At 37.1% G+C, this 26,211-nt stretch overlaps 1 protein-coding gene across 4 annotated transcripts in view; it reads left to right on the forward strand.

The window, feature by feature from the left end:
- The first annotated feature begins 1,280 nt into the window (after nucleotides 1-1,280).
- si:dkey-233k19.3 (dynein axonemal heavy chain 11) overlaps nucleotides 1,281-26,211 on the forward strand; it is a 102,652-nt gene continuing 77,721 nt past the window's right edge. For 2 of the 4 annotated variants that reach the window (XM_073871955.1, XM_073871958.1), the window contains exons 1-32: nucleotides 1,281-1,702; nucleotides 1,820-1,963; nucleotides 2,111-2,307; nucleotides 2,523-2,712; nucleotides 2,839-2,938; nucleotides 3,649-3,860; nucleotides 3,945-4,178; nucleotides 4,435-4,602; nucleotides 7,567-7,683; nucleotides 8,406-8,543; nucleotides 8,621-8,745; nucleotides 8,819-9,014; nucleotides 9,144-9,248; nucleotides 9,329-9,724; nucleotides 9,793-10,125; nucleotides 12,577-12,834; nucleotides 13,010-13,179; nucleotides 13,308-13,530; nucleotides 14,768-14,884; nucleotides 15,028-15,114; nucleotides 16,093-16,251; nucleotides 16,436-16,519; nucleotides 16,660-16,818; nucleotides 16,921-17,043; nucleotides 17,130-17,252; nucleotides 18,012-18,236; nucleotides 20,382-20,473; nucleotides 20,588-20,714; nucleotides 21,753-21,899; nucleotides 22,087-22,320; nucleotides 24,268-24,399; nucleotides 24,608-24,768. In XM_073871955.1, coding sequence (XP_073728056.1) covers nucleotides 1,301-1,702; nucleotides 1,820-1,963; nucleotides 2,111-2,307; nucleotides 2,523-2,712; nucleotides 2,839-2,938; nucleotides 3,649-3,860; nucleotides 3,945-4,178; nucleotides 4,435-4,602; nucleotides 7,567-7,683; nucleotides 8,406-8,543; nucleotides 8,621-8,745; nucleotides 8,819-9,014; nucleotides 9,144-9,248; nucleotides 9,329-9,724; nucleotides 9,793-10,125; nucleotides 12,577-12,834; nucleotides 13,010-13,179; nucleotides 13,308-13,530; nucleotides 14,768-14,884; nucleotides 15,028-15,114; nucleotides 16,093-16,251; nucleotides 16,436-16,519; nucleotides 16,660-16,818; nucleotides 16,921-17,043; nucleotides 17,130-17,252; nucleotides 18,012-18,236; nucleotides 20,382-20,473; nucleotides 20,588-20,714; nucleotides 21,753-21,899; nucleotides 22,087-22,320; nucleotides 24,268-24,399; nucleotides 24,608-24,768 — 5,678 coding nt within the window. In that variant the 5' untranslated portion in view covers nucleotides 1,281-1,300. The remainder of the gene's footprint in view (nucleotides 1,703-1,819; nucleotides 1,964-2,110; nucleotides 2,308-2,522; nucleotides 2,713-2,838; nucleotides 2,939-3,648; nucleotides 3,861-3,944; nucleotides 4,179-4,434; nucleotides 4,603-7,566; nucleotides 7,684-8,405; nucleotides 8,544-8,620; nucleotides 8,746-8,818; nucleotides 9,015-9,143; nucleotides 9,249-9,328; nucleotides 9,725-9,792; nucleotides 10,126-12,576; nucleotides 12,835-13,009; nucleotides 13,180-13,307; nucleotides 13,531-14,767; nucleotides 14,885-15,027; nucleotides 15,115-16,092; nucleotides 16,252-16,435; nucleotides 16,520-16,659; nucleotides 16,819-16,920; nucleotides 17,044-17,129; nucleotides 17,253-18,011; nucleotides 18,237-20,381; nucleotides 20,474-20,587; nucleotides 20,715-21,752; nucleotides 21,900-22,086; nucleotides 22,321-24,267; nucleotides 24,400-24,607; nucleotides 24,769-26,211) is intronic. The other 2 variants (XM_073871956.1, XM_073871957.1) reach the window with 2 other exon arrangements.

Below are 26,211 nucleotides of genomic sequence, written 5' to 3' on the forward strand. Positions count from 1 at the left end.
ACATTCCCATGGTTCCCTATAGTAAGATGCTCACCGCAAACACCCCGTCTGAGATGAAGTTTACTGTTCAGTGCATATAGGGGGAATTATTGTATATATCTAGTGGCAAGGAAAGCCGATATATTTTTGCGTAGGTCTAACCCTAACTGTTTTCCCCGAAAATTCTGTCAAATCTATTAAGTTACAGTCAAATTAAATAAAGCAAAGTTAGGTGTTACTGTATCACCATGATTATACTGTTAAGACCAGAAAACAGGATACTAAAGTTAAGGACCGCTTTCACGTGCTAATGATGCTTCGTTTTGACGGTGCAAGTTACATTATTGACCTAAGCCATATGTACGTACCTAACATATACTTGGATATTTCAGAAAGTACACCATTTGAGTAGCAGTTCCCAAAAGGAGGGCAGAAAGCACCCTACCTTACTCATGAAGCTTTGGAGCAGTGGGGGACAGAGAGCACGTCGTGTTTACCAAAAGCAGTCAAGCTTTATTAGTGTGCTTCCAGGCCCCTAGAGGGCATTATAGGCGCACTCACGTGAACACGCAGCACCTTAAATTGTGAAATATGAACTTTGCTCATAATAATGTAAAATGTATAGTAATTTTTAAAAAATAATTTAAAAAATGTGTGCGCACAAAATCTTTGTAGGAACTTTATAAGTGCATCACAATACAAAAAGCAGTGTAACTTACTTTAGTATTTATACAGTATAATAAACTGTAGTAAAATGTCTAAATACTGTGTTTGTTAAAGTATACAACAGTACTTCAGTTTATCAATTCACTATAGTTAATACAGAATACCATAGCACTGACAATATTTGTATATACATAAAAAAGAGTAATTACTAAACAGCATATTTTAACATTTTACTATTGTAAATACTAAAGTATTTACAAAATGTTTTTATGTGGTAAAACTGTGAAGTATGTGAAGGTTATTAAAACTAAACTCATTAATGTGTATTTAATAAGTTTAGAAAAATATGTTTGAATGTTATATGATTTTATAACTATCTTCTGTACCTTCGTTTCGAAGTGCTCTGATCATACCGTTTAAGTCGTTGATGTTGACAATAAACTTATCTAAACAAACGTATTAGTTTTCCACGTCTTGACGCATTGCGCAGTTGGAATGTCATGACATTAAAATTCCGCGAGAGCGAGTTAATAAAACGCGTTTAGAATCTCTCTCGCGGTACTTTGAGGTCACACGTCGATCAATCTGCGCAGCGACGCATGTCAAACACATCTAATGACTAGTGGTGTAGCAGTAGCTTGGGGGTATTTGCAGGATGTTGGATGGAAACCAAGGCAACGGGACGCTGTTCCTCCCCTTTCTGCACTTTCTCGAAATTAAATCTCTGCAGCGCGTGCATGAAACTAACCAGGCCAAATGTAAACATGACGTTGTTCGCGTTGAACATGCTTTAAGAAGACTTCATCAAAGTTTTGGACTGTTTGTCTTAACAAGGACAACAAACATGTCAGAAAAGGAAGAGCAGTTTTCAGAGGATCTCAGAGTGCAGTATTTTGGAGAAATACTGTGCCGGATGCTTAACCTGCAAACTAATACGTGGGAAAAATTTGTCAACCTTGAACAAAATCAAATACTTTTTACAAAGTTTTTCGAAACAAGTACAAATCTGTTATTTTTCACCTCGACGGCGTCCAGTGAGCTTACAATTTCTACAGAGGTAAGCCAATATAGGCTATTGTGTATTTGTTTACATTTGTGTCTGAGATTAATATTTAATGCATGCAAGATGGTTGCTTTATATATGAAGTGCTTATGACTTCAACTTGCATTTTAGGTTTGTCATCTTTCTGAGCGCAAGAATGTTTACATTCTCAAGAAGGAAAATGTGCCCATCTACCCAGAAAACTGTAAGGGTTCTTTACTCTTTGGGGTTGTGTCACCCACCTTTCTGGCACAGCTGTCAGACACAATGGAGAAGGTAATGAAGCCTTGTTATTAGACCTTTAAGAAATGTATTCAGATTCACGTTTGATCTGCTAAAATAAATACAAATCAATAACAATAAAATATCAACAAGTAATTTCAGATGATCAATTCTGGTAAATTTGACATTTTTTGTATCAAGGTCTATTTGCCGGTTCTGTCTAACAAGAAGAATCACCAGATATGGCCAAGGACAATATCACAGGATGTGATGAAACACATAGAGAATTTGCAAAGCAAGATGTCTGTTGTGAGAGGACAGTTGTATGGGAAAACCATTCTGCCACTCCCTGCCATCAGTGACTGGTTGGACCGCTGTGAAGAGGAAACTATCACACTGTATGACAGGCTTGACTTTTCCTGTAAAAGTAGAAACATCTTACATCTTTTTGGCTCAAATGTTAACAGATTATCAATTTAGTAATAATTAGCTGTATTTGGTTTGGTTATTGTCTTGTAATGTGACTTATTATGCATCATATAAGAATAAGAAGCATAACAGTATGTTTATTTCTTGGCTACAACAATAATCTCTTTTTTCTTTTGCAAACAAGACAAGATAGTCACAATAGAGCTGGAATATATGCAATAGAGTCAATGGTCATCAGCTGGACACACATGATTCATAAAGTCTTAAAAGAAGATTCTGGTGATTTGATTGTAAAGGGACTAAACCCTGGACCACAAGCTGAACTTGACTTCTGGAGTTCCAGGAAAACAAATATACAAAGTATTCATGAACAGGTTTGTCCAGAAATTAACATTTTACACCTTATAAGCAGCTGAAATAATGTTGCAATTTAATGGTTAAGAAAATGATACATTTTTGCAGTGTACAGTAGCAATGCACTAAATCATTGTAAATATTAGCTTCAGAATCCAGGTGTTCAGAAGATGATGAGAATTCTGGAAATAATAGAAAGCAGTTATTTCTCACCATTCAAAACTTTAACGGAGGACGTTTTAAAAGGTATGTTATTTTACTCATTTTCTTTAATCACTAGCTTGTAACATTATAATGTCATTTAGTATTTAAAGAGCTCGGATGCAAAATCCGCTGAATGCCACCTCCGTGAAAAATGAGATAATGATATTGACCGTAGGCTCTCGGCACAAAGAAAGATATTTTGAGGAATGGTTGGAACATAATCGTTTCATGAGCCATATTCAATGACATAGTATTTTTTTTCCTACAATGAAAGTGAATGGGGCTCATGATCAGTTTGGTTCCAAATATTCCTCAAAATATCTTCCTTTGTGTTTATTAGATCAAAGAAATTTATACAGGTTTATAACAACATGAGAGTGAGTAAATGATGACAGAATTTAAATTTTTGGGTGAACTACTTTTTAAAAGTGGAGATTTTTTGCATGTAATTAACAAAAGACAGTCAAATTTGTTAAATACCAATGAAATGACTAAAGTGACATTTGTGAAAACAAGGCATTTCAGGTACTGATGAATAACCTTTTCATTGGCATTAAAGTGAAATTACTGAACCTAAATATAAGTGTCGGATAAAAAATAAGCTCATGTACAGGAAGCACTTAGAGGGTTTTGCATCTAAGCTGAGCTCTTCGTTTCATGTCATTCTACACAAGGTCAATGTATTGGAAACGAAAATATTCGTCCCATGTAGCACAAATGTGTCTATAGCCATTATGTTATTTTCCCTCAAGCTTTGCAGGAGGCCAAAGCTATAGACCTTCACCTTCAACCTCTGAGATCACTGCTATCTCAAATAGAAGAAAAAGACTTCTCATCTCTCCATGCACTCATCCAACCAGTCTTTCATGTGATATTTCTCATATGGTCCCACTGCTTATTTTATCATTCGCCGAGTCGTATCGTTGTGCTGCTGCAGGAGCTACACAACCTGCTCATTCAGCAGGTACCACATAGAATCTATATTGTCAGAATAGTAATTAAAAATATTATTCCTGTAACACAAACATTGCATCTTTTCTCCAACTAGGCCACTTCATATCTCCATGCAGAAGAACTGATGAGAACAGAGACTGAAGATGGCTTGGAGAAGTTGCAGATTGTGGTGGAAGTTTTTCAGCACTGCAGGGAAACATTTAGGAAATACAGAGCGAAAGTGGCTGCTTTGTCCAGTCCCTGCAGTACACAGAAGTGCTGGGATTTTCCACTGGCTCTTGTTTTTACCAGATTTGATGTCTTCTTATCACGGGTTTCACAGCTGAAGGTAAGCAGTTGTGTATACGCTCACAGTTTCATGTTGAGTGATAATATTCACTCTCATTTCTTGTATTTTTATAGGTATACATAGTGAAAAATTACTATTAGTTTATTTGATACTTTTTTTATTTCTACTGTTTATTTCAACTTTTAACTTCATTGCCATGTTTTTAATACATAATTGTACCCTAGGGACCTTTAAATGCACAATTGTACCTCCACAGTACCTGCTTATTCTGAGAGTTTATGCTTTATGTTTCCAGGGTTTTTTCTCCACAGAGCTGGAGTTTCAGAGGTTGGAGAAGCTGATGTTTGGAGGACTCAGAGGAAGAGTTTACACTGAGCAGGTCTCACTGCTTCACTCAGAGTTTCTCCAGCTCTGCAAAGTAATACGGGACTGTGCATACAATCCCCTAGATTTCACTTCTCAGGTATGATTTGATTTGAGATCTGTTCAGGTTCTTCCTGAACATAAAGTTCGTTTTGACCTATAAACAGTCTTAACGTATGTAATTCGCTTTGGGTCTCTGTTGCTATAGTTCCTCTGTGGTATGTACTAGTATCATGCTGATTGTTTTATAGAGAGCAGCAGGTTATCTTTCAAAGATAGGGTGAATATGGATACAGCACAATACTTGAGGACAGGTGGCCAGAAAGCTTAGCAACCTTAGCAGTCTTTACCCCGAGGAATAATTGCTCTCATAATTCATCTTTAGTTCTGTATGTCAACAGTATCTCAATGTTATTGATGACACTTTATAATAATGTTCATAAATAAAGGTCTGTGACAAAACAAAAAAGCACACACATCAACTTAAAATTGGTGCTTGACCAAGAACACTACCAGAGCAGAAAAACATACAAGTGCACCATATACAATGAAGAGCCTGCATCTATTTCTTTTTTTTTTTTTTACTAATTTTCATAGTTTTAGAGCTTTAGTGTGCCAACTTTTTATATATTTTTCTACATAAATGAATGTCAGTAACAAAAAATTACCTAGGCCTAAAGTGGCAAATCATGAGCTAACTATGTTCATTTTATTACAAATATTAACCCTTTAACTGCCACACCAAGAAAAAGGCATTTGAAAAATTTTTTGTTTGCATTTCTGATCTCCTTATGTCACCACTTAACACAATCAATGTATTTTTTTTCAACACATCCCATCATTTTTTAAAAATCGGCCTCTACCAAACGGTTGATATGTCACTTAAAGGAATTCAAACACATACTATGGAAATTAGAAAATATTAACTATAATACTAATTTTTTACAAACATAATCCAAATAAAATGGTTTTGTATATTAAATCTTCTTTATTTATTGAAGTATAACATATTAAAATATTTCAGGTTTTCATTTTAACGCAGGACATGACATGTTTTCATGTTTTTTGCAATAAAAATGACAAAAATTAACAAAAATAAGGATATTCTGCATTTAAAACCTAAAATAAAAGAAGGCCAAAGATAGTAATACAATGGCATATTAGTATTTTATGATTTAAGAAACACACTGTCAAGTTTGGTAGTGCAAAATAATGTTTTTTGTCTTTTTTTTAGATAAATTAAAGGGGTCACGGCATGAAAATCTGAGATTTTCCATGTTTAAGTGCTATGATTGGGTCCCCAGTGCTTCTATCAACCTAGCAAATGTGAGAAAGATCAATCCACTAACTTAGTTTTGGTAAACCATTCTCTGTAAGCATGTGAAAAAACAGGTAATTGAAATGTGGCTCCCCTTGTGATGTCAGAAGGAGCCCTTATTATAATAATACAACCACTTAATTTGCACTTTCCAAAAACAGCACTGCCATATCCAGTGTTTTAATCAAGAGAGGTAGAGACAGAGACAATAATTCACAGCACAACTAAGTTTCAATTTCAACAAACCACCATCATTGTGATCTGTGTTTGCATTTCATCCGCTCATTTGCATTTTAAAGGACACACCCAAAACTGCACATTTTTGCTTATACCTGCAAAGTGGCAATTTTAACATGCTATAATAAATTATTTATATGATATTTTGAGCTAAAACATCACATATGTGCTCTGGTGACAGCAAGGATTTATTTGTCTTCTTAAAAAAGTCATGTGGCATGGCCACTTTAACATTTATTTTTAAACCAGCAATGCTGTGTAGAGTACGTCAAAGTTGCACACTATCCTTCAAACAATTTAAAACCTCATTTAAGAAGTAATTATTGATTAATTAATGAGTAATAATGATTTCCATACATTAATTATATGAATTCATTATAGTTATTTCAAAAAAATATCCAGAAGTGGCAAAAATACATACTTAAGAAATGATCTCAATATATTAAATAAGAAATAACAATAGCTGTGTCATATTCATAGCTGTGAATGATCAAAAATGTATATTTCATAGCAAATAGTACACTCTGACAGCAGAAATGGATGATCTGAAAACATTACCCTAGCTTTTCTACTTTTACCATTAAGTGACAAATCAACCGTTTGGTTGAGCATGTTTTTGAAAAATTATTCAAAACATATGAAAGTTTTTTCATGGCACCAAGTAACATAATTTTGTAAAGTTAGGGCTCTTACAGTGTAATATGTCAAAAAAATATGGTTTCCTTGCAAAATTTCAACAAGAACAGTTCATATAACAGAAGTGATTTTTTTATTTCTAAAATCCACATAACAAGATGTGTTGTGACAAGTGCTGTTGATTGATACATTGGTATCTAGTGGATTTTTTTGGCAAAACATATCTTACACAAATAGTAGAGATGGCTCAATCAGCTTGAGTTAAGTAAGGTACTCCTCTCAATAAAATATAGGGACTCAAAATGTGCTCAACCGTTTGGTTGAGCTGGCAGTTAAAGGGTTAAAGGGGACCTTAAACAAAACTTTTTTATATGTAAAATAAAACTTTTGTGTCCCCAGAGTATGTATGTGAAGTTTTAGCTCAAAATAACATAGATAATTTTTTATAACATTTTAAAATTGCCACTTGAAATTAAAACTCAATTGTGCTATAAATTTTCTCTCTCTCTCTCTCTCTCTCTCTCTCTCTCTCTCTCTCTCTCTCTCTCTCTGCACTAAATTGAAGTGCTGTGGTTGGATAGTGCAGATTAAGGGGCGGTATTATCCCCTTTTGACATCACAAGGGGAGCCACATTCCAATTACATATTTTTCACATGCTTGCAGAGAATGTTTTAACAAAACTTTGTGTTTACTGGGTTGTTCTTTTTCACATTTTTTAGGTTGATAAAAGCACTGGGGACCTAATTGTAGGACTAAAACATTGAAAAAGCCAGATTTTCATGATATGTCCCCTTTAAAATAAACTTATTTAATAGATATTAATGATATTGAATAGCTGATCCTTTGACTTAATTGTAGCATTTTGTTTTAAGGAATTTGACAAAGACTACATGAATTTCCAAGAAAAGGTGGCAGATTTTGATCAACGACTATCCCGAATTCTACATCTGGCCTTTCAAGATTGCTCAGGATTAGAATCTGTTTTCAAAGTAAGTTTTTATTTTTGGATGAGCATGTTTTAGTTAATTGATGGTTTCCCGCAGCTTATAGTCCTACACTGTAAAAAAAATCCGTAGAAGTTACAATGTTATTGCAGCTGGGTTGCCGGAAATTTACCGTAGATTTACGTTTATGTTATTTACTAGCAAGAGTTTGTTCAAAGTTAAATAAATTTTAAATATTAACAAGTCTTTATCTTTACAGAATAAAACTATACAATAACAGCCTCATGCAAAGCATTCTGGGAACCAGAAATCATCATTGACCTTTTTCTGTTTTTTGCTTCAGATTTTGTTTTCCAGAATGTTTTGCTTAATGCTGTTTTTGTAGTTTTACTCTGTAAAGACAAAGACTTGTAAATGTTTAATGTTCATTTAACTTTGAACAAACTCTTGCCAGTAAATAACATAAATGTAAATCTACGGTAAATTACCGTCAACCTAGCTGCAATTTCTACTGAATTTTTTTACAGTGTAGACTAAAATGCATGTTTGAGCTGTCTTAACTGAAAACAGCATCTTAAAATATATCAGTGCCATTGTTTTGTCTCAAGATGCACACCAGTAATGTGTTTTTTAATGTTTAAAAAAAACGACTTCAATGTCCCAGTATAACTGAGGCCTTGTCCTGGCTTAATCTAAACCCTGCCTGGAAACCGCCGATAAATGGTTAAAATGAACTAAAGCATATTTCAAACTGCATCTCTTTAAAGTTGGTAGCTGTGCTCAAACCTCTCTTGGACAGAGACATCATAAAGGAAAATTTTACTCCTAATTTCACCAAAGTTATTCAGCTTCTGGAGGAGGAGCTGGACAGATGCAAACACCTGTTGGATTCTCACCTTAAACAGGTAAAGTAGCTATTCTTCAGCAAAAGATGTTGTTCTTGTGCATAACTGACATTGTGTCATTTTTCATTCATTTTCAGAAAAAGAAAAACAAACTGCGCCTGAGCAAGAACATGCCTAAAATGACAGGAACGCTGAAGTGGATAAAAATGCTTCGGGAGAGAGTTCAAATCCCCTGGAAGAATTTCAGTTTGGTTTTTGATATGTAAGTGTTTTAAAATGTGTTTGTTTGTTTGTTTAATGCTACAAATTAATCTGAGGAAGCTGGTCTTTCACAGGTCTATGGAAGAAGCAGAGATGGAGGTGGTCTATCATATGTATGCTGAGATGTCTACATGCTTAGATGAGTACGAGAAGCATGTCTATTTTAGCTGGTGTAGAGATATTGATCAAGTCTGTCAGATGAACCTGGATCGACCCTTGATCGTAAGAGATCCCAGTACTGACCTACTGTCAGTAAATGTCAATCAAGAGGTAAATTTAAATGTGTATCACAGCATACGGTATTATTTTCAGTTGTTAGGCATGCTAAATATGTAACTGCTAGTTTGGGGGGAATTGTTCAGTGTAGTCATTTGCATAATATTGACTTTTTTACCCTAGCTGATTGCTGTGTTGAAGGATGTGAAACAACTGAAAATTCTTAATCAGTCAGACATCCCGTCTGCTGCTATAAAGGTGTATGAGAATAGGGAAATCTTTTTTAAGGTTAGTGAAAAATAATTTCTTACTATTCTTACTTTTTAAGTTTGCTTTTTACATTGCAAGTTTTACCTGATCTCCCGCAGAACCTTGGGAGCCTACATTTACTGGTGCAATGGTATAACAAGATAAAACACACAACCCTTGAGGTGGAAGCTCCTCTAATTAAGAAAGAGTTGGAAACTATTGACCAGCAGCTCCATCGAGCAGAAACTGAGCTTACATGGCAAGACCAGAGCTGCTGGGACTACATATGTATTCTGAAGGACACAATCTATCAGCTGGAGAGAAGACTTCAGAAAACCAAAGACAATATTGGAGTTGTGGAAGATCTGATAAATGGATGGAGCAAACAGTCAATGTTCAGCAGGAAGGACAACAGGAAAGACACATTACTGCAACTTGAAGATAGAGCAGCACGAGTTGCAAAGTGTTACAGTAACATCAGGAATGATGGAGAAACAATCCATAAGTTATTACAGGTGAGTCCCGTTTCTATTTTTTTTTATTCAACTCTTGTTTTGTTTTAACACTCTTTTTTCATTTCCAGGAGAACATGGTCCTCTTTAAAGTGGAGGGTTCCTCAGGCATGTGGAAAGCTTACTTGGAGTATGTGGATGATATGGTGGTGGAGGGATTTTTTCGTGCTATCTCTACTTCTCTGGAGTTTCTCGTTGATAATATGGAGACATCAGTAGGGCAGGCTCCACTGTTTGAGGCTCAGATGCTGCTAACGGGATCTGAGATTACATTTAGACCCTCTCTGGACCGAGATGTTGGAGATGGACTTCATGAATTGGTGGAAGAGTTACTGGGAGATGTGTTTAAGATGTCCACGCAGGTGAAGAGGCTGGCAGCTCATCTGGGAATGGAGGACTACCAGGTATGCACAGTTAGATAAATTAGTTTATACATTGTTTTGCATTATGGAAAAGAATTCACAAGCAATAGAGAGGATGAAATTTAGAAGCTTAAAGGAGCATTTCACCCGTAGAAACATTAATCTTTATTGAAAGTGTGTCATATTTGTAGTCAAAATGTAACATACATTTTGAATTTGGTGCATATTTGACCTAGAAAAGGGGTGTTTGTAGTCTCACCCCCTCAACAAAGATATTGGACTTCCTTCTTTCAATGATGCACAAGGATGATTTTTACATCATTGAAAGAAGGAAGGGCAACATTGAAATCTGTATTTCTCCTGTCTCAGTGGCAACTGAGGAAATGATGCACGACCATTCAAAAACATGACTGGGGTTCTAACTATACAAAGTATAAAGCAAATGGGTGAAGTGTCCCTTTAAACAACTGGAAGAATAAAACTATACTGTGGGGTCCAAAGGTTTGTGACAACAACAGAATTTAAACTTAAGAGAAGAGTATAAAGAGGATAAAGAGTATAACAACAAAAATGTTATAAATGGTTATTTGTGGAACCTTTAAAGGGACACTCCTCTTTTTTTTGAAAATGTGCTCCTTTTCCTGCTCCCCTGGAGTTGAACATTTGATTTTTGCCGTTTTGGAATCCATTCAGCCGATCTGGCGCTGGCACTTTTAGCATAGCTTAGCACAATCCATTGAATCTGATTAGACCATTAGCATTGCGCTAAAAAATAACCAAAGAGTTTCAATATTTTTCCTTTTTAAAACTTGACTCTTCTGTAGTTACATCGTGTACTAAGACCAACAGAAAATTAAAGGTGCGATTTTCTAGGCAGATGTGGCTAGGAACTATACTCATATTTTGGCGTAATAATCAAAGACTTTGCTGCTGTAACATGGCTGCAGGAGGCGCAATGATATTAGGCAGCAGCCGAAAATAGTCCCCTTAGTAACTTTCAATGGCAGGGGACTATTTTCAGGCAGTACATAATATCACTACACCTGCTGCAGCCATGTTATGACAGCAAGGTGCTTGATTATTACGCCATAATGAGAGTATAGTTCCTAGCCATATCTGCCTAGAAAATCTCAACTTTTATTTTTTCGTCGGTCTTAGTACACAATGTAATTACAGAAGAGTCAAGTTTTAAATAGGAAAAATATCAAAACTCTTTGTTCAATTTTTTTGGGTGATGCTAATGGTCTAATCAGATTCAATGGATTATGCTAAGCTTAGGGGTGTGCATTGGCACTGCCCTCACAATTCGATTCAATTACGATTCACCAGGTAACGATTCGATTCGATTCTACGATGCATTGCGATGCATCAGAATTCTACTGTACACAACAAGGCAAATTTTTAGTGCAAGTGCAACTATTCGCAACAAAAACGAAAGCTTAGCAGCTTTAAGACAATGAAAATTATATACCTGAGATGAGAATTTACACACAGCGTAAGTCTTTTCTAGTTTTTCCATTAACTTCGTAGAATCCGAATGTGCCCATATGTCCACTTTCCATGGAAAAGGGTGCGTTTTTATTTACCCGTCTATCACAGTCATCTCTCTCCGCCTTAGCCATCTTGATTGTTGTTGTTATGCCCCCAGAAGTAATTGAAACTTCACAACTTTATTGTCCACTCGAGGCCAAAATAATAAACAGTGACATAATCGATTATGGCACTTTGCTGCATCGATGCTGAATCGTGCATGTGCGCATTGCCGAATCGATTATTGTTGACACCCCTAGCTAAGCTATGCTAAAAGCGGTACCGCCACACTCAGAGATCAGCAGAATGGATTTCAAAAAGGTAAAAATCAAATGTTTAACTCTAGGGGAGCTGGAAAATGAACATATTTTCAAAAAAAGTGGAGTGTCCCTTTAAGATTTTTTTTGGAAACCAACAATGGTTGTTTTATGGCATTGCTATGAAGAAAACTTTTTTTATATCTCCTTTATTAAGTGTATGATACTAAATGATTCTTTTGGCCACTAATCAAAATTTGGGACACTAGATATTCTTTGGCACGTTCTCAGGTTATGCTGAGATAACATGGACCTGTTTTTTAACAGACTTGTATTACACATTAGTATTGTGTTGTTAAAAATAAATTTCAATTTGTTTCCTTGCAGTATTCAAGATCTATAAATCATTGCATTTTATAATCTACATTTATCTATAATTGTTTTGCTATTTTGACACCCCCCCCCCCCCCAATTTTCAGTAAATAAATGCAAATTGACATGCTTTTATTATGAATTTGGCAGAAAATGTTGTTGGTAGTTGAGAGAATGAAACAAAAAATTTACACATACTTATAAATTGTAAATCTAGAAGGAACTAAAAATAATCTTGAAGTGGTTTCTTATTTTTTCCCACGGCTGTATAAAAAAAGTTTGCATTAGTGAGTACTTGTGCTTCTGTATAAGAATTGTTTTGCTGTTTTTTCAGCCTGATGTCGAGGACATGTTGGACCTCTTGGATCTCAGAAAGGAAGTGATGGAGAAAGTTGATAATGTCACGAAGAAAGCCTTAAAATACCAGAAAGCATTTAACGGCTACGCTCCCCTGTGGCTTGATGACAGGGTTGAGTTTCTCAGGCAGTTCCTCATGTATGGTCATGCACTAACAGCTCAGGAGGTAGAAATATATGGTGAAGAAGATGCATTTCCAGAAAATCCTCCCACCACAGTGCAATTCAAAGAGCAGGTGAAACTTCACAGCTTTTAAAGCTTCTCCATAAATATCAGTTTTGGAAACAGTACAAGACATACTACTAATTTGTCATACAGAAGATAATGTAGATATCAGTCAATAAATTGGTTTTTAATAGTAGGGGCAAGTGTTTGTCTTGTTATTAGAGAATTGTTTCCATTGAAAACAGATGAATCATTATGAAGAAGTGCATGCTGAAGTCAGTTGTTTGGAAGACTGGCAGGTGTTCGAGGGCTGGTTTAAAGTGGATATCCGTTCATTCAAGATCAGTCTTTTAAACATAGTGAATAAATGGAGCTGGATGTTTAAGGAGCACTTGATATCCTACGTTACGGAAAGGTGAGAGCCCCTTCTATAATGAGATACTGTTGAAATCATTTTAATACCCTCATTTTCCACTCCAAATGCTTTTTCTGTGTCAATAAAAGTAACTTATTTCTGTTGGTTTGTAATTTGATGTATTTCAGTATTAGTGAACTGGAAGACTTTATTCTCCAGGCCGAATCAAGGCTTAAAGTGCCAGTGCATATTGGAGACTACCAGGCTCTTGTGCAGGTCATGGGTTACCTGCTAGCTATTAGAAACAGACAGCCTGGGACAGACCAGCTTTTTACACCCATCCGAGATGTGGTCGCTCTCTTGAAGCAGTATGGAGAAACCTTACCTGACAGTGTTCATGTACAGCTTGAGGTGAGGGATAATGATTTGATGGGGTAGGTGTGTAATCTTCAAAGATTTATTTTATTTCCCACATTGTGTCAAAACTGATCTTTTTGCTTTGATAATGTTTCTTCAGCCACTTGAAATTAATTTGCTGCGAGCTGTAATCACTCAAACTTGATCTCTTTGTCAAAAGGTCTAAGATTGTGATTTCAACAAAATTATTCATTGACCAATTTGTTATGTTTATGAGGAATACAAGAGGTCATGTAAGATAAAAAGTGCCTGTGCGTTTTTAACACATGACGTAAATGCAATAATAGAGAAGCTTGATCAATCTATCAGAAGATGAGATCAGTTCTGAATGCTACACTGTTAGAAAAAGATGGTCAATATGTACCGCAGATGTCACTGGGCCAGTACCTTTAAAAAAGGTCCTAATATGTACCATTAAGAACATATACAGTATTGTGCAAAAGTCTTAGGCCACCACCACCAGACTTGTTGTTTTAAAAGTTTTAATGTCCATCCATGTTTACAAAAAATACAGAAAATGTGTACAAAAAAATAAACTTTCAGAACTAAATGTGTTCTTTAGGCATCGTCGGTGTTTAATGTGACCTTTCTTGGCACTAAATACATCTTGAGTGTTGAATGAAGTAAAAAGACTAATTTCTTTACAATTAGAAATTAGGATTTAATTTTATTTAGGTTTAAGAGATCCTGCTATTGCTCAAGTGGAAGGGGAGTTTACCCTAAAAACTTGATGCATCAGTTTACATTTTTAATACAGTTTTTAATACTATACACATTTCCTGTATTTTCTGGATGTATTCTATTAAAGAGACTGAGAAACAATTAATATGATCACTATAACATTGCAAAAACAACAAATCTTTTGTGGGATGGCGGCCTAAGACTTCAGCACATTTGGTATCAATATATACTCTACTGATAAGCTCTCTTTGGTACCAATATGTACCTCTGAGGTGCTAATATAAACGCTTTCATTGCAGTTTTCTTTTTTTTTTTGAAAGCGCACAGCCCCAGTGATAGTTTGGGTACTTATTTTGAACATTTTGTCTGACAGCGTAGTTTTCCATAAACCTAAAATAAATCATTAACTGCCATAAACAATTCTATTAAAATAGCTTTACATGACTAGATTTTCAAATTAAAACATGCTAAGAAAAGCAAGGGGACTGTATTTGCAAATGCTGTGTGGTGCATGTAAAACCTTATTATAACATTTATGAACTTGTATCAGAAGTTGCCAGAGAAGTGGAAGAGCTTGAAGAAGTTGGCGTGGACAGTGAAACATGAGGTCGCTCCTCTTCACGCTGCAGAAGTGGTCATCATCCGCAGGAAGTGTGTAGACTTTGAGGTGAGTTTTTCTGATTATTTGATATAGATTTTGAAAGTTCAAGACTTTAGCCTTACCTTATTTGGATCTACAGGATAAATATCTGCTTTTTGTACAAAACTTTAATATTTTTGCCAAATGCCAATTCATATTTCTTACCTTAGAAAAACCTGAAACATTTTCGAGAGAGGTTCAAAACAGAAGCACCCCTCCAATTCGCCACAGAGAAACCATACACTCGCCTGGATAAAGTAAATGGGACTTTATATTAATTCACCAACCATTATACCACAGTATTCATTTGCATTTACAGTACTGTGCAAAAGTCTTAGGCCACCACCACCAGACTTGTTGTTTTAGAAGTTTTAATGTCCATCCATATTTATTTTTCAATCTATTTTATAAGATACAAACAGAAAATACCGAAAACATGTACACAAAAAAAAAAAACAATTTTCGAACCTTAATGTCTTCTTCAGGCATCAGTAAGTATTTAGTGTGACCTCTCTTGGCATTAAAAGGACAATCCACTTTTTTTGAAAATAGGCTCATTTTCCAGCTTCCATAGAGTTAAACATTTGATTCTTACCGTTTTGGAATCCATTCAGCTGATCTCCGTTTCCGGTGCTAGCACTTCTAGCATAGCTTAGCACAATCCATTGAATCTGATTGGACCATTAGCATCACGCTAAAAATAATCCAAGAGTTTCAATATTTTTCCAATTTAAAACTTGACTCTTCTGTAGTTACATCGTGTACTAAGACTGACAGAAAATTAAAAGTTGCGATTTTCTAGGCAGATATGGTTAGGACTATACTCTCATTCTGGCGTAAAAATCAAGGACTTTGCTGATGGCTGCAGCAGGTGTAGTGATATTACGCACTGCCCGAAAATAGTCACCTGCCATTGAAGTAACCAAGGGGACTATTTTCAACCAGTGCGTAACATCACTACGCCTGCTGCAGCCATGTTACATTGAAACTTTTTGTTTATTTTTTGCGTGATGCTAATGGTCTAATCAGATTCAATGGATTGTGCTAAGCTATGCTAAAATTGCTAGCGCCAGACCCGGAGATCGGCTGAATGGATTCCAAAATGGTAAGAATCAAATGCTTAAGACTTTTGCACAGTACTGTACATACATTCACATTTTGTGACAGCTGGGGTTGTGACAGCATAAGTATGGCGCAATGTCTTAAGTAGTAATGTATTTTTGTGTATTTGTTAGTGTCATAGGGAGATGATTGTTTTAGAAGAAGAGATGGCAGATCTCCAGAAGTCCTGCAAGCTGTTTGACGTGACCTGCCCTGATTCAAAACATCTCAAGCGCTGCCAGAGAGACATTACTGTTTTAAAACAGCTCTGGGATCTACTGCTGTGTGCTCAGGTGGGTCATTCAGAATGATTTTGTCCAATTTGTTTTACAGATCTGAACATATTTAAGACACATAGACAATATGTCCTTAAAAAGCACACTAGCAAAAGCAAGAACATGCATGAACTTAAAATCTATTTGAAATTTGAGCACTTGTTTCTTGCTGTTTATCTGACATGATGTTATGTCCTTGCAGAGTAATATTGCAGCGTGGACTGGAACTAGGTGGAGAGAGATCATTGTGGAAAACATGGAGACAGAACTGAGAAGGTTTACAAAAGTATGACCTGCATCCCATTATCTAAAGTGTTACACAAAAACATTTAACACATTTCTGTTGTTTTCTATGTATAATATGTGTATATTTTTAGATAACTTTTATCTGTTGTACATCTGTTGTACATTTTTATGTCTATCCAGGAAATGCAGGTTCTTGATAAAGAGTCCCGTAATTGGGACGTGTTTGTCTGTCTGGATCATGTACTCAAGGATCTGTTAGCTTCTCTCAGGGCTGTGACAGAACTTCAGCACCCGTCTATGAGAGACAGGCACTGGGCTCAGCTGATCAAGACTACTGGGGTAAATGGGTACCTGGGGTAAATTTTAGGAGAATCATCAGAAACTGTGTTTAGGAAAAGCAACCGCTAAGCAATACATTTTTCATCTGGGCTGTTTTCTTAGATTGACTTTACCCTAACTGAAGAAACAACTCTTGAGGAATTACTGGCACTGCAGCTTCACAGATATGAGGATGTGGTGCACAGTACAGTGGGCAGAGCGGTCAAAGAGATGTCCACTGAGAAGGTTTTTTTAAACCCCCCTTTTAAATTTTAATACCTGCTTTTGAAATAAGGAATAACTGTAACTCCACTGTATTTATTTTGGTAAAGGTTTTGGCAGAAATTACCCAGATATGGGTCCGGATGGAGGTTTCTTATGAGGTTCATTACCGCACCTCAACACCACTCCTGAAATGCAGTGATGAACTTACAGAGCATCTGGAGGAAAGTCAGGTACGAGCATCTTTGAAACGTCACATGCAATTAGCCAGATAGTTTATAGTGGAGTAAATCCTAAACGCTATACTGATAACATGTTTAACCAGCTTATCAGTAATGTTAACAAGCTGTTGCTTGGCAAAACAAGCTTGGTGTGGCCAGAGCGTTTATCTCTTTCTCCAAGACCGTCCCACTGTGTGGAGGAGAGCAATTTCTCAATGTCAGACGCCTGTATTCAAACATCTGATTTATAGAGACCACACATCGCCGGCTTTGTTATCACGCTGCATGTGTAAGAGGCCAAAGCCAGACACATCGGTGTTGACAATGACCCTGCTGTCTGTTCAAAAGCGGCCCCCTTATACCCACATGGCTAAAACAGTACAGAGAACAGACAGACACAACAACATAGTAACTGGAATGGAAGTAACCAAATCCAAATCCGTTTACTTTTTGTGTTACCAGTGCTGTAATATAGAAAGATTGATGAAAGTCCTGTTTATATGGACAGATGCAACAAACCAAACAATATAGTATAAAATATTTGATTTCTCACACCAAAGTTATTTTTTCTCACACTCATTCAGATGTTTACTTTTTGGTATCTATTATTTGAATTTGAACTTGACTGTGAGCCTGACCTCATTACTCAAAATCTTGGGCTAGTAGTGTATATATCAAAATGACATTTATTTATTGCACGAGATAAAATGAGTTACGCTATGAAAACATTCAGGAAAGCTGCTAACTTTGTGTTTCTCATTTTTCTTTCAGGTGCAGCTTCAGGTTTTGCTGAACACTAAACAAGCAAAGTTTTTCCACGAGCAGGTGTCTGCTCTTCAGGCCCAGTTGACTCTGGCTGACTCAGTGCTGTTGCTGTGGCTGGAGGTACAGAGGACCTGGGCTCATCTTGAGAGCATCTTCATGGGCTCTCAAGACATTTGCCAGCAGCTGCCAGAGGAGACGCATGAGTTCAGTGCCATTGATTCAGACTTCAAGGTATGATTTAGCACTGTTGCCTCACAGCAAGAAGATCCTTGGTTTGAGCCCTGATTGGGTCAGGAAGTCTTTCTGTGTGGAGTTTGCATATTCTCCGTGTCTGTTGATAGAAGTGCAATATAATATACATAACTATGTTTTCAGTGGTGTAATAAAGCAATAAGCCCCAATAAGCAGTGGGTTACCAGTGCATTTTATAACTCCGCTTCGCGTCGTGCCTAACAACGCCCCTTAGCTGTTATAAAATGCACTGTAACCCCACTGCTTCGCGGGGATTATTGCTTTTATAAAACTGTTACTTCATTTGCATAGCAGGATTTCAAAAAATAAAGCACAAATAAGTTGTAATTATATTAGTACAAATATTACTCTAACTCCAAACAAAGTTGTTCCTCAGAATCAAGTGTGGCTGCAACAGAGCGCAGTTCCCAACCAACACAGACGCAGCAAAGACACAATGAAAGACTGTGATGTTTATTTTCATAAATTAACATTCATCTAATTTATACATTAACATTTATATCGTGCAACTTTTCGTAACTCTTTCCCCCTCAGCGTTTCTTTTTTTAAAGTTGCCACCTAGTTTTAGTTTAATGCCTTCCAGAAAAATGATCTTCTTTAAATAAACATAAAATATCAAATGAAAGAACAGACCATCCGCTTTCATCCTACCTTCATTTGTTCTCTTATCACCTCTCAAATTTTTAGCTAAAAGCTGAGATAATTCTATTTTTGTGAAGAACTTTTGTAAGAGATCAGATTCAGAGCCATGATTAAAACTTACACTGTGTTTTTAGTGTTGAGAGAATGTGTCAGTGTTTTAAGGCCGTTTCACACGTTATGCGTCAACGCGAGTCTTTTTCAATAGGAGACGTGCGGAAAGCGGCAAAACGGGACCGGTTACAGAGGTGAAGCGGAGTTGGTCCACACGCCTTGCTTGTGCACCCAAAATCCTGTCCCTTGTCCGGACATGGCACTTCATGGCAGGCGCCGTTGAAGATAAACATATTTGCACTAAATGCTGCACAAAACGCTTCCAATACAAGAGAAAAGCTGAAGCCGCGCGGAAATTTTGCCACTTGTTGTGTTCCGTGTGAAACGGCCTTAAGTTGGGTAAGATTGCCACCCAGTGGATAATAGCGGAAATATGAATTTGAGGTAGAAACTCCTCAGGGAACGTTTTCTCTTTATTGAAGAGATGACTCAACAATATTTATTGACATTTATCTGGATATAGCCATTAATTGTGCAATTGTAGAAAAAATAAAAATATGATTAAAGACTGTGGTGTTTATTTTCATAAATCAGTACGTAGCAATAGTGGGCAGTGATACTTATGTAATGCGGTCTGAACCGTGGGTTTACCGGGGTATTTCATCACGGCTTAGAACACGTTTCACAATCAGAATGAAGAACCAAAACGGCCATTTTATAAAAAGATATTAAATAATGAACCATTATGTTTTTATTATCTTAGAATGAGATGTTTTTATCTACATACACCGCGTGTCCCCTTACATGAAAGATGCCATTTTAAGCCGCCATGTCTTTTAAGTAGCTCTAAACTGACAAACTGCTCTCCAGAGCGTTTTTCATCAGTATGTTGTTTCAGATGATGACATGTTTGTCCTGTGGCGGCTACTGTAACTTTTCTATGTGCTTCAGAAGGAAGGGATGAGCGGTTGACTGAGCCATTGGTTGCAATTCAAAGCTTACTGCTAAATTGCACTAAAATCTATACATTGTACCTTTAATGGTTCTTTATAGAACCATACTGTACAACCAGATAAAAAAAATTCCAAGCTAACCTTTTTAAATGAATAGTAGACGTTACATACATTTTGATAAAGCAGATAACCAATGTCTGAATAATAACTTACATGTAATAAATCCTGATGGGATAAAGCATAATTTCTTTTTTGAGAATCGTTGGGATTAAGTCATCTAAACAAGATGCAGAATAGGACATTCAAAAATCACACATACATTTTTACTCTCAGGAGAAAATTTGAATTTTTATCATGTCAGAATTCATTGTTCATCTACTAGATTCTATGACTTCTAAGAAAGTTCCTTCTGTAAAAAAGTATAAAAACTAGCCTAATAATTGTATGTTCTTTTGCATGTTGCTGTGCATGTGTGAAGGACCTCATGTTCAAAAGTACCAAAACAAAAAATGTAATTGCTGCCACCAGCAAGCCCAGTCTTCTTCCGATGCTTGAAGATCTCCAAAAGAGGTTTGTAAAATCTTACATTTTAATTTGAAAGTGTAGACTGATTTAAAGAGGTTCGCTTGCACACATCAAGACAAATGCACAGAGACTTTTTTGGGTTTCTTGTTTTGATTCTAGATTGGCTGTATGTGAGAAAGCATTAGCCAAATACCTGGAAACCAAAAGAGTGGCTTTCCCTCGATTCTATTTCCTGTCCTCAGCAGACTTACTGGACATCCTTTCCAAAGGCAGACAGCCCAGACAGGTATTGCTTTAATAGTTACAGTAGGATTTAACCTTAAAGGGACACTCCACTTTTTTTAATATGCTCATTTTCCAGCTCCTCTAGAGTTAAACATTTGATTTTTACCGTTTTGGAATCCATTCAGTCGATCTCTGGGTCTTGCGGGACCATTTTTAGCATAGCTTAGCATAATCCATTGAATCTGATTAGACCATTAGCATCACACTAAAAATAACCAAAGAGTTTTGATATTTTCCTATTTAAAACTTGACTCTTCTGTAGTTACATTGTGTACTAAGAACGAAAGAAAATTAAAAGTTGTGATTTTCTAGGCAGATATGGCTAGGAACTATACTTTTATTCTGGCGTAATAATCAAGGACTTTGCTGCCGTACCATAGCTCCAGCAGGCGCACTGATATTACGCAGTGCCCAAAAATAGTCCCCAGCTATTGAAAGACACACATGGGACTATTTTCGGGCAGTGCTTAAACTGTTTAGTTTGATTTAGTTTGAAAGTTTAGTTTTTACATTACAGGTCATTTCAGTATTAAGATAATCCATAAACAGGTCAACTGTAAACTATGCAGATTTTCCTGGTATGATTTTTTTGAAATACATTTTTCATTTTACCATACTTAGCCATTTCTCTTCTCAATAGTGTACAGTAACCTTTATCTCTACAGTTTAGCTTTTTCATCATGATAGTTATAATTTCAAAGCTAGTACCTCTCCCTGAAATATCATTACAATAAAAAAGTTCTAGGATTGATTCTGACCTGGTCACCTTTACCTTTGAGTCGATCCTCCTACATATATGCTGCTTTTCTCTTGAAGCGTTCAACCAGAAGAGTGTCATAGCGCTTCATCTTCTCATTGTACGTCGGTTATAATAAGAATTGCAAATATAGCCCCAATCATATCATTATCATTATTATCTATGAATAGGCATGTACTTAACCATACATGACTCGATGTAGATTGATTCGTTTTACACAGAGATGCTGTATATCATATATTGTTCTGTGAAAATGTTGTGTTATGGTTCATTGCTTTTTAGGTGATCTGTCACCTGGGTAAGCTGTTTGACAGTATGAGCGATCTGAAGTTTTCTGACAAGGAGGAGAAAAACACAACAGCAGTTGGGATGTTCAGCAGAGAGAGAGAATATGTATCTTTCTATGCGCAGTGTGACTGCATTGGACCGGTAAAATCCACATTTAAATAAAAAAGCATCCAATGCAGTCTACTTTTTGATCTTCTTTTCTGTTTTTTATTATTATACATTTATTTAAATAAGTCCAAATTCAAAATTTAGGCTTCATTAGGCAACTATGTTTTGATCAATGTTGTAGTCGGATGACTTTCTTATCAAGTGAACTTTCTCCTGTCAGGTTGAGCTCTGGCTGACTCGTCTGGAGGATGTGATGAGGGAGGAAATAAGAAGGCACATAGCTGAAGCCGTTGTTGTCTATGAGGAGCGCTCTAGGGAACACTGGATACTTGAGCTGCCCGCTCAAGTGGTCCTTACTGCCTCTCAGATCTGGTGGTCTGCGGATATGAATCTGGCTTTCCAGCGGCTGGCCGAGGGTTTTGAGACGGCGCTCAGAGACTACAACAAGAAACAGGTCACGACACAGTCTCCTAAAATACAGACACAAGGAATAAAACTGTTTATCTGCTATTCTTTTTAGGTGCATGGCTATTTTTTCTTCAAACACATGAAAGGTGCCGCCCATCCAAATGCTGTCTGCTGATAAAACTTTAGTGGAGAGAAGCCACTTTCTGTATTATAATAACAATGGGACATTTCACAAGACTTTTATAAGATGTCAAATAAATATTTGGTGTCCCCAGAGTACGTATGTAAAGTTTTAGCTCAAAATATCATCTAGATAATTTAGTATAACATGTTAACATCACTTTGTAGGTGTGAGCAAAAATGTGCCATTTTTTGGGTGTGTCCTTTTAAATGCAAACGAGTTTATCTCTGCACTAAATGGCAGTGCCGTGGTTGGATAGTGCAGATTAAGGGGCGGTATTATCCCCTTCGGACATCACAAGGGGAGCCAAATTTCATTGACCTGTTTTTTCACATGCTTGCAGAGAATGGTTTACCAAAACTAAGTTACTGGGTTGATCTTTTTCACATTTTCTAGATTGATAGAAGCACTGGGGACCCGATTATAGTACTTAAACATGGAAAAAGTCAGATTTTCATGATATGTCCCCTTTAATAACACAGACCCAGTCCCATTCAAACTGATATACCCTGTCTTTCTACTGAGTTGTTTTTGAATTCAAAAATCTAAAATGCTTTTTCTTTAATATAATTATCAAAAAAAAAAAAATGCAAAATATCACTGAGTGCAATTTTGCAAATCTTATTTTTTTATATTTAATATTTTAACAAATATTAATGCATATATTTGATCAGAAATTTATCCTGAATTAGCATGCATTTGAAAAACATTTGGATGCAAGGTTGTTACATGTTTAAAGAAATATCATTTCTGTGCACTTTTTTATTTTTGTTGTATGAAAATCACTATATTTAGCTATAAAAAATCTCTTTAGGCTTAATTGTTTTACTATTGCTTTAGGCACAGACCATGAAAGTTCAATTATCAATTATGAATCAAATTAAATCTATTAATATTATTTATCATTCATTATTAACCATTTTTAACCTATGATCATTTAAATAAAAAGTAAACTATACTACAGTATACATGAATATAATCAATAGCAGTTTCGTTGACTTAACAAGAATTATACTCCTGCTTTTCCCCCTGTGAACCTATATGGTTTCAAGGAAGTACGAGACTTTCTGCATTAAAGCACAGGTACGATGACAAAGCCTTTAAAAACACAGCCCTGCTTCCTTACTGTAAGTATGATACAGTAAATAGTGCTGATCTGTGTGGACTGCCACAATCCTGTCCGTATCCTCCCCACGGCATCGGGCCCTGTCATCAAACGTCGGGAAGGTTATCACGTCCTTGGCCGGCGTTTGAATAATCTGCCTCTTTCCCTTCAAGCCCCTGATTGGAGTCGCTGTTCGACAGCATGAGGTGATAAATGCAGTACAACCTAAGCCGCTTTTACACCAAATACAGGGAGGAAGATTACATCTCATTTGCCTGTCTGTGACAGGGATCCACAGTATCGCATCTTAACCACCTCCCCCCGACTCACAAGCGTGTTGACCCACCATTCTCATTTAAAGTCACACACACACAAACACACACGCCAGCTGCCTGCTCTCATTCACAATCGACCCCTCACACACACACGCAGACACTCGCGGTACCCACAACATTGATAAATGAGCTCTGTGCTTATTTGGCCTCAGAACTTAAATATATGACCTTGCACGGTAAGGGTGGGGTGGGGGTTTCTGTGATGAACACATGACCCTGAGCCCCTGTCACTATAGTCATTACCATCCACTTCTCTCTGGCACGTAAATTGATATAATTACTGTAAGCAGGGGCCACAAAGCTCACTGTATGCTATCACAGGCCATCATTGTGCCCTCATAAACTCTAAAATATCTGCTTTACTTCTTCCAGATTGCCCAGCTAAACTCCTTGATAAACATGTTATTGGGAGAGCTGAACCCCGCTGACAGGCAGAAGATCATGACCCTGTGCACCATCGACGTTCATGCAAGAGATGTGGTCTCTGAACTTATCGCTCAGAAGGTTGGGTCATGTTTATAGTTGTACATACATAATGATAACGTTGGCTGTCCCACGTTCTGTTTCCTTGTTTTAAATCATTTAATGGTGTTTATTTTAATGGGATTTAAATTGACAAGTAGCAATCGATTAATTAATTGAGTTGGGGGCATTTCGACACTGGGTTTGCTTTGGAGTTGTTTCAATAAACATTTAAGCTATCTTTACCCAGGTGAGCAGCGCTCAGGCGTTTGCTTGGGTTTCTCAGCTCCGACACAGCTGGGATGAAGAGCAGAGGCATTGCTTTATCGACATCTGTGACGCCCAGTTTCGCTACTCTTATGAATACCTCGGCAACACACCTCGATTGGTCATTACACCCCTTACAGACAGGTAACAGACTAACAGGCTAATATTGTCTTAGCATGCAGTAGTCAAATTAATTGAAACTTAAAAAAAAGATCTAATACTTGACATCTCAGTGTATGTTCAAATATTTAAATATGTCACACTTCTGAGATAATGATATTGACCAAATGTGACCCCGAACCACAAACCAGTTATAAAGGTCAATTTTTGAAATTGAGATTAATATATCTCAATTAACAAGCTTTTGTGAGGGTTTGGTGTGGAAGAACCCAAGTGCAGACAGCGATGAATGACACAGATACTTTATTTGACAAAAAACAGAAAAACAAAACCCACGAGGGGGCAAAACAGGACAGAATGAACACTACACTAAACTGACACTAAACTTTACACGATATACAAACACTAAACTGCACAGTTAACACTAGCAAAAATACTCTTTTGATATACACTCACATGAAACAAGATAGGAACCAGGAAGAAACAAAACTAAACTAGATGAGGTTAAAGTTTGTGAACAAACTTTATGTTGGCTTGAGAAAGCCTAGTCTGAGAGTAATAGATGGAGCTGTAGTTGGGGCAGTTAAGTTAGTTGGGGCAGATGGGTTAGTTGGGGCAGAATTGGGCAGTTGGGGCATTTGTGGCAGATGGGGCATTTAGGGTAGTTGGGGCATTTGGGGTAGAATTGGATAATTGGGGCAGACGGGGCACTTGGGGCAGATGGGGCATTTAGAGCAGTTGGGGCATTTAGAGCAGTTGGGGCAGAATGGGGCAGATGAGGCAGTTGGGGCATTTGAGGCATTTAGGGCAGTTTGGGCAGAATGGGGCATTTAGGGCAGATGGGGCATTTAGGGCAGAATGGGGCAGATGAGGCAGTTGGGGCATTTGAGGCATTTAGGGAAGTTTGGGCAGAATAGGGCAGATGGGGCATTTAGGGCAGATGGGGCATTTAGGGCAGATGGGGCATTTAGGGCAGTTGGGGTATTTAGGGCATTTGGGGCATTTAGGGCATTTGGGCCAGAATGGGGCAGATGAGGCATTTGGGGCATTTGAGGCATTTAGGGCAGTTGGGGCATTTAGGGCAGTTTGGGCAGAATGGGGCAGATGGGGCATTTAGGGCAGTTGGGGCATTTAGGGCAGTTGGGGCAGAATGGGGAATTTGGGGCAGAATTGGGTAGTTGGGGCAGATGGGGCATTTAGGGCAGTTTGGGCAGAATTGGGTGTTTGGGGCAGATGGGGCATTTAGGGTAGTTGGGGCATTTGGGGCAGAATTGGGTAGTTGGGGCAGACGGGGCAGATGGGGCATTTAGGGCAGATGAGGCAGTTGGAGCAGACTTGGCCAGTTGGGGCAAATGGGGCGGTTGGGGCATTTGAGGCATTTAGGGCAGAATGGGGCATTTAGGGCAGTTGGGACATATTTGTGTTTTTGTGTGAGTATGATTGGGTGTGTAATATTGTGTTTGTGTG

Source organism: Misgurnus anguillicaudatus, chromosome 10 (genome assembly GCF_027580225.2).
Source record: "Misgurnus anguillicaudatus chromosome 10, ASM2758022v2, whole genome shotgun sequence".
Classification (NCBI taxonomy): domain Eukaryota; kingdom Metazoa; phylum Chordata; class Actinopteri; order Cypriniformes; family Cobitidae; genus Misgurnus; species Misgurnus anguillicaudatus.